General features: G+C 45.0%; 1 protein-coding gene across 2 annotated transcripts in view; it reads right to left on the bottom strand.

Annotated features, from left to right (window-relative positions):
- Positions 1 to 18,300, bottom strand: part of LOC138569222 (uncharacterized) — a 165,993-nt gene that overhangs the window by 123,275 nt on the left and 24,418 nt on the right. For both annotated transcript variants that reach the window (XM_069647014.1, XM_069647013.1), the window contains exons 3-4: positions 8,338 to 8,385; positions 7,378 to 7,416 (exon numbers count right to left, since the gene is read on the bottom strand). In XM_069647014.1, coding sequence (XP_069503115.1) covers positions 7,378 to 7,416; positions 8,338 to 8,385 — 87 coding nt within the window. The remainder of the gene's footprint in view (positions 1 to 7,377; positions 7,417 to 8,337; positions 8,386 to 18,300) is intronic.

Here is an 18,300-nt window from a genome sequence, read left to right as displayed (position 1 = left end):
AATAGTATTGCAATGGAACAGCAGTCTTTGGATGATATTTATTAAGGGGGGGGGTCTTGCTTTAAATCCAACACAATGTTATTACACTTTGGAATAGAAATGTGAATAGTCACAGTTTAAAGTGGAGATGAAAATGGGTTAGAAGCTCATCACGGGGTTTAGAATATAGAAGGCCCTTATGGAAAACTCTTACTACTAGCTTAAAACTAGCTTAAAAAGTTAAACCCCAGTCCCTGATCAAATGCTCAACAAAAAAGTATAGGTAAGAAACTGTTTAAATTACTTAAGAGTGTTCAAGTGTCATACAACAAACTCCCACAGGATGCAGCACAAAGCTGATAAGTACAATGAGATTATAGTGGCACGGTTGCTAAATATGCACTTACATGTTTCTGTAAGAAAGCAAATGCTGCCTCCTATCTGTGGAGTCAGAGGAATCCCTCCCTAGATTGCCACATCCATTTCACCACAGAAGATAAGGCACAGAATGGCTGCTGGTGAGGACTTCATGCACTATGGAGATTGCTGTCATCAGAGGGGGCCAGCAGAAATGTATGCAAGCACTAGGTAAAAATACTTCAGAAAGTTCTTACTTTCCTTCCGAGACAGTTTCATGCACCGGAGGTAGCCTCACTGGTAATAAGCCGCCTGGATTACTGTAACTCACAATTAGCACATCCTCTGTATCCCATCAACTGCCTTCAGGGACTTCAGAAATGAGCGGCATGCATACTACACCTATTTTAAAGAACCTCCATTGGCTCCCAGTGACAAAACACATCGAGTTTAAATCACTTTGTGTCATTCATCGCGCCATACATGGATCGGGAGCTGAATACCTTCAGGCTAAATTCCAACTTTATGTTCCTACCCGGGCTCTCTGTTCTCAGGATGGTTGTCTCCTAGTGATTCCATGCTACAAACTAGTTAGAACTGGCAGCCGTACATTTTTGGTAGTCGGTGCCAAGCTGTGGACGCACTGCCACGAGATGCCAGAATTATAGGGAATCACCTTATCTTTAGGCGCGCCCTGAAAACACTTATTTTAGCTCTACTTGGATTGATATTAGCGCAAGCTGCCTTTGGCGAATGTGCACTCTATAAATTCTATAACATAGGTAAGCCCAAGAGGAAGACCAGTATCTCAAGTTAAGTCAGAAGAATTTGCAAGACTGCTCACACCGAAGGTTGCCATTGTGATGGAAAAATCTATGTTATAAACAAGAGAAAGATGACAATACAATAAATGTAATGAGCTGCAGACTGTATTAAAGCGGTTATATTATTCTAGAATAATCCACATGTATGGGGATGTCTGTGGTCTCGTGCAGAAGGGATGTGGCCAAGCAGATCCTCTGGCTGGACTGCCCACTTGGGGATCGGACCAAGCCTGATTTGCATATGGTCTTTCCCCTTTTGTAATGGCTTGTCAGGTAAAGAACAATGGTCTGGAGGGTTGCCCAGAGCAATGCCAGAGGTGAAGATGTATTCCAAACCTTCCAGTCATCACCACTTTTGTTTTGCTAGAACAGCAACAAGGTAGCCATTTTGGCTACTACACTAGTCAAAGGGGTATCATTGCATAAAAGAAAATAAAGGTGCTAAATCGTGCATCAATAAAACAAAGTGAGGAATGCCATCAGCCTGTCAGGAATTCACTGCCTTGGTGGAAAAAGACCCCAGGGTAAAAAATAAGTGTCCCCCTGCACTAGTAGGCAAAAGATACTAGTAGTGCTGCAACAGGGGATCAAGGCAGAAGAAATGTATGCCCTGGCTCACTTGTGCAAGGGTTCAGGTTTACTGAGGATGGTGAACAGAGTGTTTTCCTGGAGCTGTGTGAGGTAGACCGGAGCAGGCGGGACTCCCTGCAGGAGCTGAGCTTGGCAAGAACGAACTTGCTGTAGAGGATGCTAGGTGCTGGACCGTAGTGCCAGTCAACCATCTGTGAAAGAAGGGTGTTTGTGCATTCTCCGCTGACCACCCCTTGAACAAGAGCACCTGCATTGTGAGGCCTGAAAGTGGAACAATTCGGATGAGCACAGAGACCCTGCAAGGGGAAAAAAAAACGGATTGGCTATTCCAGAGGGAAAAACAGCCTTGTGGCAGAGGGGTAGTCTCAAGTGAACCAGCACAATGACATGTGACCTGACCACAGAATGAGAGTGAGGGTCCACTGATGGTGGTGCAAGCCTGAGAGTGATCATGGCATTTGGTGTTTCACAACTTTTATATTGGTCAGTGCTTTCTAGAACTGCCCTTATTGGGTGCTGGAGGGAGTGAACATCTCCGAGATATCAATTCCTTCGGGAGACCTTCAGAAGGGCAGCTCTCTATCTCTGGTGTACACAGTTCAACAGGCAAGAACAATGACAGGAGACACAGTACTCACAGTGGTGGGTTTTTGAAGCAGCCATGCAGTAATTGAAGAATGACTGGAAGGACAAGTTGTCATCGAAATGTAGCCTTAAGAGAGGAAATCAGTGGCCATATTTTACAGCAGAAAGGATATCAAAGCCCTGGGAGAAGATTAGGTAGGAATGAAAATGATCTAAGCAGCGAACAGAGGGTGACTGCAGTTTTGGTCTCTGTAGTAGATTCATTTAGCAAGGTGGGAGATACAAATTAAATGCGATAACTAAGAAAACATTTTCGCAGGGAGAAAAAAAAATCTGAACTAAATTCATCAAAGAACGTTCTGATCCTGGCTTGGCACAGAGTTTATTTGCTCAGATTCTAGAACAAGACCTGACCGACCCAGTAAGAAAAGATAGAGCACAGGATTGGAAAACCTAGGACTCACCAGGAGCTAAACCCAGAGATGTTTTGGTGAAATTGCAGGATTACAAAACAAAAGAACAGATTATGGAGAAAGCAAAGAAGATGAAAAGAATCAATTTCCCTGACAGCAAGATTTGGTTATTCAATGGTATGTCGCCTTGTCTTTTAGCAAGACGCCCAAAGCTTAAGCCAATCACAAGTGCCTTGATCCAGGAGAATATAAGATATTGATGAATTACTATTCCTCTTAACAACAGGGAAGAGACAATCAGAGCACTGGAAGAAGGTGATTTGCTTCTGAAGTCATACAATCTGTACCTTAATAAATCAGGCGGATCAGATGCACATTGGAGTTTTTCTTCTTCTCCTTATAATGGGAGATTATGTTACACAGTTGGTGGGGGAGGGGCAGAAAAGCAGAGTTGAAGGGTGTGGCTAGTGCCAAAAGGCAACCAGGGAATGGTCCCATTAATTTTAGAGTACAGACTGGGTTGTTTAGGGTACATGGGATGTTGAATATAAAGAAGGGAACTGAAAAATACTTTAGAGGAGGGAAGGGTTATACACATATATTTCCTGCATTACTTGCTATTTGGTTGGCCTTGGAAGAGGAACACAGCTGCGGGACGACATGGATATTGAAATTGAGGTTTTCATGTATATGAACAATAATTAAAATATGGTGACTTAATGTATGGTCCTCAACTCGCCCAATAAACCACCCAAATTCTTTGTAGAGTTACTAAACAATTCCTCCGGGATGGTATGTTTACAAGAGACACACCTGAAGTTATCAGACCTGGGTGGGCTAAAAATTAAGCATTATCCATTGCAACTGTGTGCAGAGGTTACCCTCAAGAGGGTGGGAATGTCTATTCTTTTACACAGATTTATTTATAATAAAGCTATCTATTAGTGATAGACAGAGAAAATACTGTATTGGGTGGGTAAGGTCATGGAGAAGCTGCTCACAATAGCTACTGTTTATGCTCCAAATGGACAAGAGGCTTTTTTTTTTAGGTATCTCACAGAGGATTTGACAGAAAGGGGTGCAAGTATGTGCTGAAGATTTTAATCTGGTAGCAGACACTCAAAGTATGCAATTGGGGTCGGTGGGGGCCATGTTGGGGTCCTCAAGAGATCTGGTTGTCTATGGGTTTGGTTGATTCCTTCAGGTACACCATACCTATACCAGGATAAATTATATATTTCTATCCCCACACAAAAGGCCTTCACAAGACGGGTGGGGGAAGCATAGCTTTTTCAGATCACGCCCCATTGATATTAGCTCTGGAAAATAGGACTAAGAAGAAGCCATGGGATATGGAGACTTAAGGAATATCTCAGGGACCAAATAAACCACCAGAATGTATCCTAAATCATAACAGACAATTGAAACGATAACACCACCGCAGACGCAAATATTTCCATGCAATGGGATGCAATGAAAGTGTTAGAGATGTGTAAAATAATTAAAATGGCAGCTCAGGCCAAGAGTCTGTGAGATCTAACAGAGAAATAAATTAGGGAGAAAATGAATTGGAGGCCTAACAGGTCACTGATGGCTTGAGATCCTGTTATAGGCATTTGGTGGCTACCAGAGGATAACTAAATACTATTTCTACGAATAGGGCCAAGGGTGCTGTCCTCCGTTCCAGAGCGTTGTTCTGCGAACACAGAAATAAATGAAAAGCTATGCTTGCAAGGCATCTTCGGATACAGTTTAGCAAAGCTTTTACTGGGTCAGTGAAGGCACCTAGTGGGGAGGAGATATAATGGGAGTATGACAAGAGTAAAGTCTTCTGCAATAATTTTAGCGACTTGTACAAAGCCAAACTTGATCTGGTGGAGCAGACTAGATATTTGGAGTAATGCCAAGAGCCACAGATTTCGATGGCTGCATACGAAAGGCTGGAGAGGCCTAGAGAAGAAGAGGAAGTATTGGCAGCAATTGAAAGACACAAGAGTTCTGGTCCAGATGGCTATATGACGTATTTCTATAAGCACTTCTCACTCAAGCTAATAGAATCAGATGTGAAGATAGGCTGGTGGATGTGATGAATATGTCTGACATTGTTGTTCCACCTAAACCTGGAAAGCGTCACACGCGCTGCTCCACCTACAGGCCCATTAACTATCAGGATGGCAATTCTATTCAAGAATACAGGTGGATAGGTGTGTGCCTCTTCTGGCAAATCTTATATACCCTGACCTGTAAGGAATTATATTACAAAGCAATGCTTGGGCTAACATTAGGAGACTGCTGCATCTGTCCAACAAAGCCCTGCGGTCGGGATAAAAGCTGCCCTTCTCTCTTTTTATGCAGACGGTGATTGACACTAGGTGGGTTAAGGATTCCTGACACGCATTGTGAGGCGATTTGGAATGGGAGATGCCATAATAAATAGGCATACAGGAGTCTTCATGTCCCCTAGGGCATGAGTGACGGTAAATAGTGGATTCTCTGAACCATTGCCCACTTTCGCAACAAATCCTTTCTCTGATTATGGAGCACTTTGCTACCCCATTGATACATGGCATTCTGTGGGCAGGGACACATCACAAAATCACACTCTTTGCCAATGATATTATAGTTACCCTGTCAGAGCTGGAGCAATCTCGTCTGGCAATTTTGAATTAAATTAAATTGCTTCTCAAGAGTGTCAGAATCTAAGGTTAAGAATTCTACATTGGAGCTTCATAACATCTCAGTTCCCAGAGAGGAAGAGTGGCTCTTCAATAACATGTTCTGTTAAAATGAGCCAAGAAATAGATGTGTGTTCTTGACTCCCAAGTAAGCATCAACATGTACAGCAAACTTCCCAGGAAAGTATTAATAAATACAGAAAGACCTTGATCGTTGGGGCACATTAGCAAAGTCAAGGCTAGGGAGAATTTCAATTCCTAAATGAATATCCTTCAAAGATTGTTATACCTAGTTCAAGCTCTCCCCAGTGGGGAGACCAAGAACTGACTTCAAATTATTGAAAAAATACTCTTACGTTTCACCTGTAGGGGGAACAGATCCATGGTAGCAATGACAATGTTGATAAGACATAAAACCCAGGGTGGGTTGGGCTACCCCCATATTTATAGGCATTATGAGGCCACCCAGATGCATGTGGTTGCAGAATGGATGAGGAGGCGGATCAAGTCTGGAAATAGCACAAACACCTATACTGGAACAGTCATGGCAAGTGCACAACAAGAGGCAACCATCACTATATAACAATCAAATTAAACAGCTGATATTTGGGATAAAGCCAGGCATAGTTTATCAACCTTCCTTTCTCTCCCTTTAACTCTATATGTAACAACCCAGAATGTACCCCTGGGATGTTACCTTCAAGCATATTAAGCCTGGTGGGATAGTGGATGTAGGAAAATGGGAGATATGTTTAATGGTGGAAGTATTACAAGCTTTGAACAATGTAAATCTGAAGTGAGCAAGAACTCTGCTGTTACTTCCAGATTAGGCACTAGATTAGGCACTAGTTGGTACATTCGACAAACAGAGAACATAGTGGCAGAGAACTGTACGTTTTGAAGAAACACTGCAGATGGGCTCCACAGCTATGAGGTTTAATTTCCATGATAAAGAAACCCCTTTTGAGGGTTAGAAATGGTATATTGGATAGTTATTTAAGAGGGTGGGGGGGGGGGGGGGGCAGAAGACACCTATACACGCTTGCAGGGAAGAATTTCCTAAACATTTCGCAGCTACCATAAGTGCAATACAAAATAATGTTTAGGTGGCATCCCAACCCGCACAAGACTACACTCTTTTTCAGATAGGAAGACCTGTGCACTGTTTAAGGGTTGGAACTGGAAGGGCTGCATGCACATATTCTGTGGAGATGTCCTCAGCTCCAGCTCAAGTATTTTTGGTTGGAGGTATGTTCAATGGTGGCTAGCATTCTAGGAGCGAAAACTCAAATGGAGCAGGTCTGTTGATTTTGGGTTCTGCAGACCATCTTTAGGGAGCAGAGTTTGGTCCATATAGAGCATCTGTCCAACACTTAATGTTAGCCGCGAGATGGAGCATCTTAATTATGTGAAAGAAAATGGACCCACATCGTGTTTCAATGTGGCTACTGGGTAATGCTCAGTATGGAGAGAGTTAACTTGTCTTTGAGGGGGGTAAATTGGGCAATTTCAAGAGTGAGGGGACCCTTCCTAGATAAAGCAGAGATCCAGGGATGTCCTAGTAGGCTTGCAGTGCTTGGATACCTGGCTCTGCATGAAAAAGGGTGAGTTGAAGGTATTGGTGACCTGGGGTTTCTGAGACCGCATAGAACATGCCGTTTTTATCGGTTGTTGAGAATAGTCTTGCCTGTATTGGACCTGCATTCCCTGGCTGCTTGGATTGCAGAGGGGGAGTGTTTGAGCAACTAAATGACAGAACTAAGTGAGTAGGAAGCTATGGGATTACAATTTGTATTGACATAAGGAAGTCTAAGAAGCAACCCAAACGATGTGTTCATACGATGTAACACTTTCAGATGTTTTCCTTTTTTGGCTGTTTCACTATGCAACGTAAAATGAAAACCTCTTGAAGAAATGAAAGCTCTGCACCTTAATCTGATGTTTTGCACTTACTGTAGGTGGTCTTCTGGTGGAGGTGCCTTCTTGGCGGAGCTGTTGGAGAAAGAGTGTGGATTCAGTCATTAAAGCAATAAGTGGTATCATGTAACACATTAAGGTAATGCCAAATACTATGTTCAATGACTGCTTCTACAACTGAATACCACTGGTTACCAGATGCCCTCAGTGTATTGTGATATCTGCAGTCACGCCATGCTCTAAAAAACAATTCTATTGCTCCTGCTAGCATGGTGTTGTCATGTCTTACTTATGGAAAGCCTATGCATGCTGCCAACTTCCAGATACACCAGTAAAGTACTGCGCTCCTCCCTGAGGTCTAGTCGTAAAATCCTAGCAATTTACCTTTAGTCTACCCATCCAGGTTACCGTTGGCACTGTAACAGAATAGGAATTATATAACTTTTTTATACAAGACTTCACGCCGGATCTTTCACGCTTCTGCGCACTGTAATGATGGATGTTACCCAATTTAATGGTAATCAATTTACAGACCACAGAAAGATGAAGAACAGAGTTGGCTGCAGTGGGATTGTGTCCTCCTCCTGGTTGAAAATAAATGTTTGGGGCAAATGATTAACTCGCTAACCTATGAAAGGTGACTAAAATAACTTAGTTTCTCAGGAATTAACTTTCCACCATCTATCAAGGATTTTTATACTGCACCAACCAGCACCTTAGTGATCTTACAGTGCCAGAAACTGCGTTATTATAGCACCGGCCCAGGTCTTTGTGAAAGAGGGAGAACGACTGGCCTGTGGCATCAGAAAATACAGAGAGAAGTAAGGGCACCATGAAAAGGCTGTACTATAAATCTTTTCAGGGAGTTCAATATTTTGTAAAAAAGGTGAAATATTAGTGCGAAAGAACCAGCTACCAATCATCATTCCTTCCAACGTCCTGCAATAGAATAGGTTTGACAATTATTGTACAAGGAATGTATAGAGAATGACTTACATGCTGGAGACTCCTCTGGCTTGTACTCAGAAAGTGGTAACTCGGCCGCTGTAACGAGAAGGTTTTTTTACATATATATTTGTCAATGAGATTAAAAAAAAGAAGCTTCATGAAATTCTTGCTCCTTTCTAAGAATGCCTACAGCTGAGCAGCATACAAAGGGCTCTACTAATAGATGTGCATATAAGCCACCACTTGCTGATTTCCTTTCCCCATTTTAGAAAGTCACTGCGTCTGAGCCTGTTGTGATAGTGTACTGCTGTGGAGGATCCAACTGTATTATTACATGCACATTTAAACAGTGTCTCCAACTTCAATAGTGATCAGGTGTGTACTCCCAACTCACTTTCTCACATTTTCAAAGAATACATTTTATATTATGCATGTGTCAGGAAGTATTGCTACCTCTGTTGAATGAATGACTGGTGTGTTAGGGGTAAGAACTGGATTTGGTAGCTAAGCGTTCAATTATTGGGCTACATTGCTTGCTTGTAATGTAAACGTATAGAAGGCACGTTGAGCTCTGTATTGATTATCACATTCCAACTCTAGCTTTTATCACAGTTTTTATCTAACCGAGTGTGATAGATCTACAGGTAGTTGTCAAAGATGCTATACATCTCATTGTGTCGTGTTTGAGGTCACACTTGACGACAGACTCCATCCATGAACGGGTTGCCTGTGAATGGAAATGTGGTCATGGTGTGTGCTAGACTAAAGTGTCTGATTAGAAGGTTTTTATCTATATTAGCGTGGGCACTGAAGGCCAAGTTTCATCTTTCCTCTCCTACAGGCAACAAGCTGGCCATATGTCAACCTAAACTCGACCTACCTTCACCCTATATGAAAATGCCCAGTAGATACAAAACAAGACACCCAAAAAAGAACATTCTTGGCCTTCTCTATTAAAGGCATAAGCCCTCTTCTCTTAAAATGGGACTTCAAACCGACCTCCAGCAAACATCTGGACTAACAATGGAAATATCGCCTCACTCCCTTGATACCAGAGCAAACCATAGTTAGGAAGATTTATTAAAACAAGGATTCCCTTGATTGTATCTATTGTAGTATAGAATTTGCCCATTTCCACGTATACCTGCCACTCTATCCTCACTCAGTCGAATATTGTACTGTGAAGTATGGGACCCTACTGTTGTAGAAAAGAAAGAAGTTAGAAGTTGGCTGGTATCCCGCCGGTAAATCTGGCGGGATACCAGCAAATGGTAATACTGTTACCGGCACATAGAATGCAAGAAATACCGGTATATTACAAGTGCCTGTAAGTGTATGTAATTCCCCATTCAATGGAGTCCATAGGACTCCATGGGGGGGAATTGTCGGTATTACCAGCATTTCTTGATGGGGTGCCAGAATTACTGGCAGCTCAGAGCTGCAGGTAATTCCAGCCACCCCACCACCAAAATTGTAGTTTGGCGGTTCAGGAAAAGTGGCAGTAACGGAATTACCGTCACTTTTTCATTTTTCCCACACCGCCAACCTTGTTATGAGGCCCATAGTCAATATATCACCATGTCAGTAGCTTGATGGGTGAATTTTTGGGGTTGCTCAGGTTTGCATAGGACACACAGGCATGGGCGTAATTTTAGTGGGGGACGGGGGTGTTTGTCCCCCCCAACTTTCATGGAACACCACTTTGTCCACATTCATTTGACTGGGTCACATTTTTCTTCAGATGTCATGTCCCCCCCCAACATTTTCAACAAAGTTACTCCTCTGCACACAGGTGAACATATACTTTGAGTCACCCGTCTGTTTTAGGATCTAGGAACTAAGCATGTAAAACTATACCCAGCGGGGCGTGGCTTGGAGCCGGAGCGTGAGTCCCAGACCCGACGACTGAAAGAGATAAGGCAGCAGAAAGCACGCAGTTTGCCTGAAAACGCTCATCAGGCTGGGGGAAAGTGCTGCACCCAGCTGGCCGGAGTGAATAAGCCCCTACATTCCAGATCGCTGAGGAACTGTCCTTGGCAGCAGGTTGCGGCACGGCCCGACGAAAATCCAGGATGGCGCCCGGGGCTGACGCACTGAGAGCTCCGAACAACTGAGATCACGGGGGAAGTGGTGGGTGTTGAGAAGCCCCTTGCACTGCTCCACAGCGGCCGCATACAGACCCCTCCGACCCGTGGAATGGCTCTGCATATGCCAGGGTAGCCCCTGCGCTCCGTGGGGTAGTCACGCCCACACCAGGAGCCGTAGCAGAGGAGCTCCTCTGGGACAGACCGTGATAGCACCACGTTGCACAGATGGCTCAACAATGGGGGGAAACTACTCAAACGACAAGTTAACAGCCTCTGGTCCTGACGCACAAGCAGGCTACTGGAAGCGGTACCAGCTACCCCTGCAGAGGCTCCCCAACGCCAGTGCCCAGCAGGCTAAGGAGGAGCATTTGCCACGCCATAAGCCAGATGACACACCAGCCCAAGAAGCCACAAGGAGGCTGGGCCCGGGACCCGCGCAACAATAAGGTAAATCCTTCCACCATCACTGCCTCAGGGGGCCAGCCCACTCTCCACAATTGCCGTATAGGAGCGGGGCTACAATGGGGGCACCCACTGAGGATCTGGGTGACTGGGATACCAGCCAATACCCACAAGGGTCGTCCCAAATGAACAGAGACTTGCAGCGCACCAAAATCTAGCCCCTGCCACAACAGATCTCCATCTAAGTGGCCGGCAAGAAGCAGGAATACGCAAGGAAAGCAAGTAAAAGGAGCTCAACGCTACTGCAGGCCCCGCACGACCTACCTCACCACAAGGTACTCAGGGCCTTAGCGGGAAAAACACACCTAACTGCACAGAGCCACGTGAACGAAGGATCTCCTCTCTAAGCACCAAGGGGAGTAATGGCAAAAACACCCAAAACAAGTTGACATCTCTACGTTGCTCTCGGCGCCAACCGTAGATAAAGGGAGAAAAGGGGAGTGAACTGTAGCAATGTCACAAGAAAGACTAAGAGTTGCCCCCACCATGCCACTAACCCAAGGGGTCACCAAAACAGAACTGCAAGACCTCTAGCAGCCAGGACTAAGGAATACCAGAGAGGTTCGGAAGAGCTCATGAAAAGAATATCGTGTCTAGACAAGTGCATGGACGAGGAGGAAAGAAGAACGGCAGAGATGAGTCAACGCTATGCAAACAATCCTAAAAAATTGGGGAGGGAGCGGATAGAATCACTGCACTGGAGGCCAGATGTGAAGCTCTGGAAACTAAGCAAGAGGACTCCAAAAACCGCTCCCGTCGCAATAACATCCAAATATGCGGAATCCCAACCTCCATTACGGACGCAGAGCTGGGCAATTTCACCCAGGGCCTCAGGTTCATCCTAACACTCCCAGACAGCACCCCGCTGGAGCTGGACAGAGTGCACCGAACCAGAGCTAGATAAGCACCAACCATGCCAACCACTCCACCAGACGTACTGGGAAGAGTCCACTTCTACAGGGTCAAGGAGGAAAACATGCAGGAAGCGAGGAATTCCACAGGTATACAATTCAGAGACGCTTCAATCTCCCTATATCAAGACCTTGCAGCAGCCACATTACTGAAAAGGAAAATGTGAGACAAAAAGGTGCTCTACCGCTGGGGCTTCCCTACCGCACTGGTGTTCAACCTGGAGGGTGAGTAATGGCAAATACGCACAATGAAGGAGGCTGAACAGCTACTGAACCCGGCAGGAGCAAACAACAATGACAAGGAGGGTACAGCACTCAAAGAGGACTCATTGAAGGAGGTTACGCAGCCATGGACGCGGTTGGAGAGGAGAAGGTGGCTCAAAAGCCCAGCACAAAGGGGCAAGAAAGGTGCCATGTTTTGAGAGGGAATATTCCGCTGGCAAAGAAGAACTACCCAATCTGAACACCTGCAGGCACCCCAGGTGCTTCTGACTGAACAATGGCAGCATGTAACCCAGAACCGGGCAAATGGATCTCTGGAAGGGAAAACTAGGGGGCGCGGGGGAAGGTTTTTCACGGTTATACTATTTGGGGGGAATGTTTATCAGGAAAGGGGTAAAAGCAGAGACACATCGAGGCAGCAACACAGGAGGAGAAACAGCATGGGGCCCAGAGCTCACGCACATGGGACAGAGGTCGGAAGCTAGAAGCTGGAAGGAAATGGCACAAACATGGCGGTAGACACGACTACGGAACTTTACATGGTAACCTGGAATGTACAGGGCCTTAATTTTCCAGGGAAATGTAAATCGGTGGAGCGTAAATTAACGGAACTTTCCGCCAGCGTAGCCTCCTTGCAGAAAACACACCTTCTAGCGAAAGATTAAAAGCGCATCCACTTTAGGTGATTGAACAAATGTTACTTTGCTACAGCGGGAGAGAAGAAGAGGGAAGTGGCGCTGCTTTTTAGCCGGGAAGTACCACTGACGCAGGTGACGGTGAAACAAGACCCAATGGGGAGATTCTTACTGGTTAATGGTTACCTACTTGAGCAAGCCCTAACTTTTGCCTCCATCTATTGCCCGAATAGTGCCCAAGACCGGTTTCTCCACACCATCCTACCGGACATAGTCACATTTACGGCAGGCGACTCCACATAGAAGGGGACTTCAACCTGGTCCCTAACCCAATTTAGAGACAAAACCCTGCCACCATCAAGAGAGGATTTTTCTCGAGCAATAGGATTTGCAGAATTGTTTAGGGAAACGGGGTCAGTAGATGTTTGGCGACTCTCCAACGAGGGAGCATGCGCCAATACATTTTATTCCCATATCCATAAATACCTCTTCAGAATAGATCAGTGTCCAGTGAGTTATTCCCCTGCCTGGAAGAAGTTCCTATACATACGAGGGTGAACTCACATCACGCCCCAGTGCAGGCCCGGGTTAGAGTATGCAGTCTTCCAAGGCCACCGCAATGGCACTGGAAAATGCAAGACTTACTATTGCAGGATGCAGTAATCAAAGAGGAAATATCTAACGCACTCACCTGCTACTTTGGGGAAAACTCCTCAGTGGGATGCTTGGAAGAAGTAGTCTGGGATGCCATGAAGCCAGTGATCAGGGGAGTGATAATAAGGTGTGCCACAGCACAATAAAGGGCAGGACAACTGCAGCAGGCTAGGCTGGAGGAGAAGGTAGAGGCCATGGAAGGGGCACATAAAAAAGAACCAATCTGTGTAGACAAGTAGAGAGCTCAAAAAGGCTAAAGCCGCCCAGGAATTGATTCTGGCAGACAGATCCGCCAGAGCATTGGCATACACCAAACAGTTCTATTACATAAACAGCAATATGGCGTATAGGCTATTAGTATACAAATTAAAAAAGGTCCACACCCGAAATGATATTCTCACGCTGAGAGGCAAAGACGGGACCTTACTGTCCTCGGAGGATGACAAAAGGAGCGCAATGATAATGCATCATAGCTAGGTAATGACGGGGAGCCCGATTGACGAGCTGTTGCAAACTAACTATCTAGCCACCTCACCGGGAGGGCCTGAGCCAACCCAGCTAGAGCTCCTTGAACTCCCATAAGGAAGAAGCCATAAAAACTCTGAGAAAATGCAGCCCCAGGCCCGACGGATTATCTGCGAGGTTCTACAGGGTATACGCTCACATTCTAGCCCCTCAAACCGCTATGCTTTTAAAATCTTTCCTAGCCACAGGGAGCATCACACCATCTATGGAAGAATCCCTCACAATACTCATCCCCAAACCGGACAAAGACCCAGAGGACGGTACATCCTATCGCCCATAACACTGATGAATAACGATGCAAAGATCTTCTCCAAGATCCTTGCAACTAGACTCGCTTGGGTCCTTCCAGACCTAATTCATCTGGACCAAAAAGGATTTATCCTGGGTCGCACTACCTACGATAATATCAGCCGCGCCCTGAACCTGGTTGAAAGTGCCTCCGGAATGAAAATAGAAATGGCCGTGATCTCACTTGATGCTCACAAGGCATTTGACCTATTAGACTGGGGTTACATACAGAAGACACTAACCCACTCTGGGTTTGGCCCGAAGTTTATTAAATGGGTCATGGCCAACTATCAGCATCCCTCCACCTCGCTAAGAATTAACAGGATTCGATCCCCTACGCTCCATATCTCTCGAAGCACTTGCCAGGGCTGCCCCATATGACAACTGATATTTGCTCTCTCTATGGAACCATTTGCAACTAAAATCCGGGATAATGCACGAATACAGAGGCTACAGCTGGGGGGGGAACCAGTAGAAAGTCTCCATGTATGCTGATGACGTCCTCCTTTCCCTAACACAGATTGAGAGTTTGCTGGAAGCACTTGGCAGGAGGTTCTCAGCATTTGGGGAGGCCTCGGGCTTCAGGGTTAATTACGGGAAGTCGAGGGCCTTGGGAATAAACATTACCCAGGAGCACAGAAAAGCGCTAACAAACATTAGCCCCATCCCATGGCCCAAATCACGAATCGTCTACCTGGGGGTCAATATACGAAACAGAACTGAGAGAGTATACCGGGCCAACTTCCCCCAGCTGCTCCGGAACCTATTAAAAGACATGGAGCATTGGCACAAACAATAGGTATCATGGCTGGGGAGAATTGTAGCACTGAAAATGAACTTAGTCCCGAGGCTGCTCTACCAGTGCCTAGCGCTACCGGTAACCGTACACCCAGGAGAGCTCCAAAGATTACAAAAGGGGGTCTTGGACTATATCTGGGGCAGGAAAAAGTCAAGAATTACTAAAAGAGTGATGCTCAGAGCGGCGGGTGTGGGAGGCCTGGGGGTCCCAGACGTTTCTAGATATAGTTTGGCAGAACAACTATCACACACTTTCACATGACAGGCCAACACCAATCTACCCCGGTGGAAACAAATAGAAGAACATTGGTGTGTGACACCTTTATGCACCCTATCACATGCCACGACATCTCACAGGGCCCCGAAACTGGGCCGCTAACAGCCACTAGAAACACAGTCCAGTGCTGGAAAAGGGTGGCAAGCCAATGGGACCGTAGAGGATCACTGGGGCCACTTAACCCCCAGTATGGAATGATCCAGACTTCACTTGTGGGCTCGAACAAGCAGGGATCAACAATTGGCGTGAGCGGGGTTTGAGGCAAATTAAGGACTTCTACATCAATGGGGCACAACTCTCCTTCAACGAAAGCAAAATTAAATTCCAAATCCCAGAAACTGAAAGATTCCGCTATGCCCAACTCCGGCACTGGGTATCACAACATAACATTGGAACGCAATGGAGCAGAGAACTTAACCCGCTGGAACGGACATTAACATCAACGGCCCGAGGGGGAAAACATCGACCCTATACAAGCTCAGAGAGAAAGGTGACCCCAACAAGAAGGAGAACTACATGCTCAAAAGGGAGAGGGACCTAGGGAGAGAACTGGAAATGAAAGAATGGGGCGTATCTGGACCTGTATGCACAAATCTTCAAAATGTGTTACGAATAAGGAGGGGGTTGTGAAAGTATGTTGCAGGTGGTATGTCACCCCAGAAATCCTGAACAAATGCAATCCAGGGCAGTCCCCACTTTGTTGGAGAGGATGTACAGTAACAGGGATCACTATTCCATCTTTTATTGTCCTGCCCAAAGTCAATGCTATTTTGGAAAGAGGTTTTGAACCAGATTAAGCTAATCACAGGATTGACAATACTATGGGACCCCGAGATTGTGTTATTGTGCGATACGGGCGGGGGGACATTCCCACTCACTGGACACTTGGTGGACTGAATTGCCCACCTTCTCACTGCAGCCAAAATCACTATTGCCCGGCTATGAAAGCAACCTGAAGGTCCGGCAATCACCATGTGGTGGGGAAAATGCTAAAATGCAGCAGTTGCACAGAAAATATCGGCCTCTCGACTGGGTGTCACGGGGAGATTTCACAACACCTGGGCCCCCTTTCTCGACTATGCAGAACATTTACTGGGGATAGTGCGACAGCCACCAGTATTTCGATGGTGTACGAAACATTGAATCCTTAATCTCTTCCCTATCAACCGAACCCTGACAATGGGACTGTGCAATATCCAAACTCAGTAAATGCATTGCCCCGTTATTGATGTTGTTTCACATTACTAAGTCTTACATGCACTTGTACCCTGATTTTACCCAAATTTTATATTCAACAAATATATTGTTGAAAAAAAATGTATATACCCAGCAAGTTCTCTTCTGCAAGTTCCTGGCTAAGGGAAGTAACCGGGGAAGACCTTCCTCTGGTTTACTGGTATTGCTAAAAAAATTGACGAAATCTCAAGATGGTGCAATCAAGGAACCCAAATCCATATATACAGATGATTAAGATCCAAAAACAAAAAAGAAATAAGACAGAGGAGGACTTACTCATCATGAATCTATATTGAAACCCGGAAGTTCAAGAAGGCGGCACATTTGTTGAGATAGACATGGAGATGATTGATCACAATTTAGAGAAACATGCAAATCTTCTAATAGTGATCTGTGGAGATCTAAATTGAAAATGCCTTGAAGCGAAAGTAGACATTGATCCAAAAAGAAGTGGAAAAAGGAACCTGAAAAATCGATGGGCTGCAGAGTGGATGGAGGAAATGAAGTTAAGAGATTTGCACCTCCTAAACGTAAACATCAAGAGAGATACCCGGGTGGCTGCAACGTGGACAAATTGGAATAGCCGGGCTGCCCTTGATTATTGCTTCGTCTCAGGAAGACTCCTCCCTGAGGTTATAAGTATAGTGGTGGAGAAGACGATACACAGCGACCATGACCCACTTATAGTAACACTAAAGGGAACGACCTGTGAAAATCAACAGAGATGGAAACATAGAGTAGAGGTAGAGAGAGGGATGAATAGACTTTGTATTAAATCACAAGATTACCCGAAATATCGAAAGACTTAAAAGACAGGTTGACACAGGAACCGGATGAATTGAGTATTGCCAGACGTTATTAGCATTCAGAGAATTAAGAAAGGGAACACTGAAACCCAAATTCAAGCAGGCACACATCTGTAATAAAGAAATAATAGCACTGAAGAAGCAATTAGGGAAAATAGCTACGAGATCTAATGAAATCAAAGTTACAAAACAAGAAAGAGCTCATAAGAAAAAGAAGGCAAAGGTATAGAACTGGTTAAAAATCCAGTAAATGTACATGCTTCAGAGGGATACAGAATGCATGCTGAGGGCCCTTGCTGATTCAATAAGCAGGAACCTTTGCCAACTCATGAAGGAAAAAGGAAAATCCATAGGTTCTCACCTGTCATACCCAATAGCAGAGGATGTTTGGGTGTCCCAGTTCAGGAAGCTATTTGAGAATCTCAATATGACACCGAAATTGATAGGGAAAGACAAACTCAAATCAAAAAGCTGGAACATATTAAGCACGAGAGAAGAGATTCTGATAAAAAACGCTAGTCGGACGAGAGCCCCTGGACCTGACGTGATATCTAATGTGATCATGAAAGGGGCTCCCAAACAGTGTGCGGAATTCTGTGAAATCCTATTCAATAGGATTTTCGAGACAGGCAAAATACCGAATCCTGGAAGTCAGCGAAAGTGGTCCCCATTTTCAAGCAAGGGGACCGACTGTTACCAACGAATTATAGGCCAATCGCTCTAATGGATGTGGTAGGAAAATGTTTTGCTATGATCATCCTAAAGCGACTAAAAGAATGGATCAAAGAAACAAACACCTTAGATAAACGACATACAGGGTTTGTGAAAGAAGTTGGTTGTAATTTAAATCTATTGATCTTAAACCTTCTCAAATCGCGTTCCGAGCATAAAAATGAAAAAATCTACATGGCCAGCATTGACCCAAGACAAGCTTTCGATAGCATAGATCGTAAGCTACTATGGGAAAAAAATGAAAAGCAAAGGATGCCTGAACGACCTGCTAGAAATCACTCAAGAGCTATATTCAAACACAAGTATGCAGGTCAAATTAGATCAACAAGGGAAATTATCACAGAAGATCGATACGTCCATAGGACTGATACAAGGATG

Source organism: Ambystoma mexicanum, chromosome 2q (assembly GCF_040938575.1).
Source record: "Ambystoma mexicanum isolate Mex_15411 chromosome 2q, UKY_AmexF1_1, whole genome shotgun sequence".
In the NCBI taxonomy this organism is placed as follows: Eukaryota; Metazoa; Chordata; class Amphibia; order Caudata; family Ambystomatidae; genus Ambystoma; species Ambystoma mexicanum.
The sequence above is the reverse complement of the archived record's forward strand: the minus strand, read 5'-3'. Positions and strand labels throughout refer to the sequence as shown.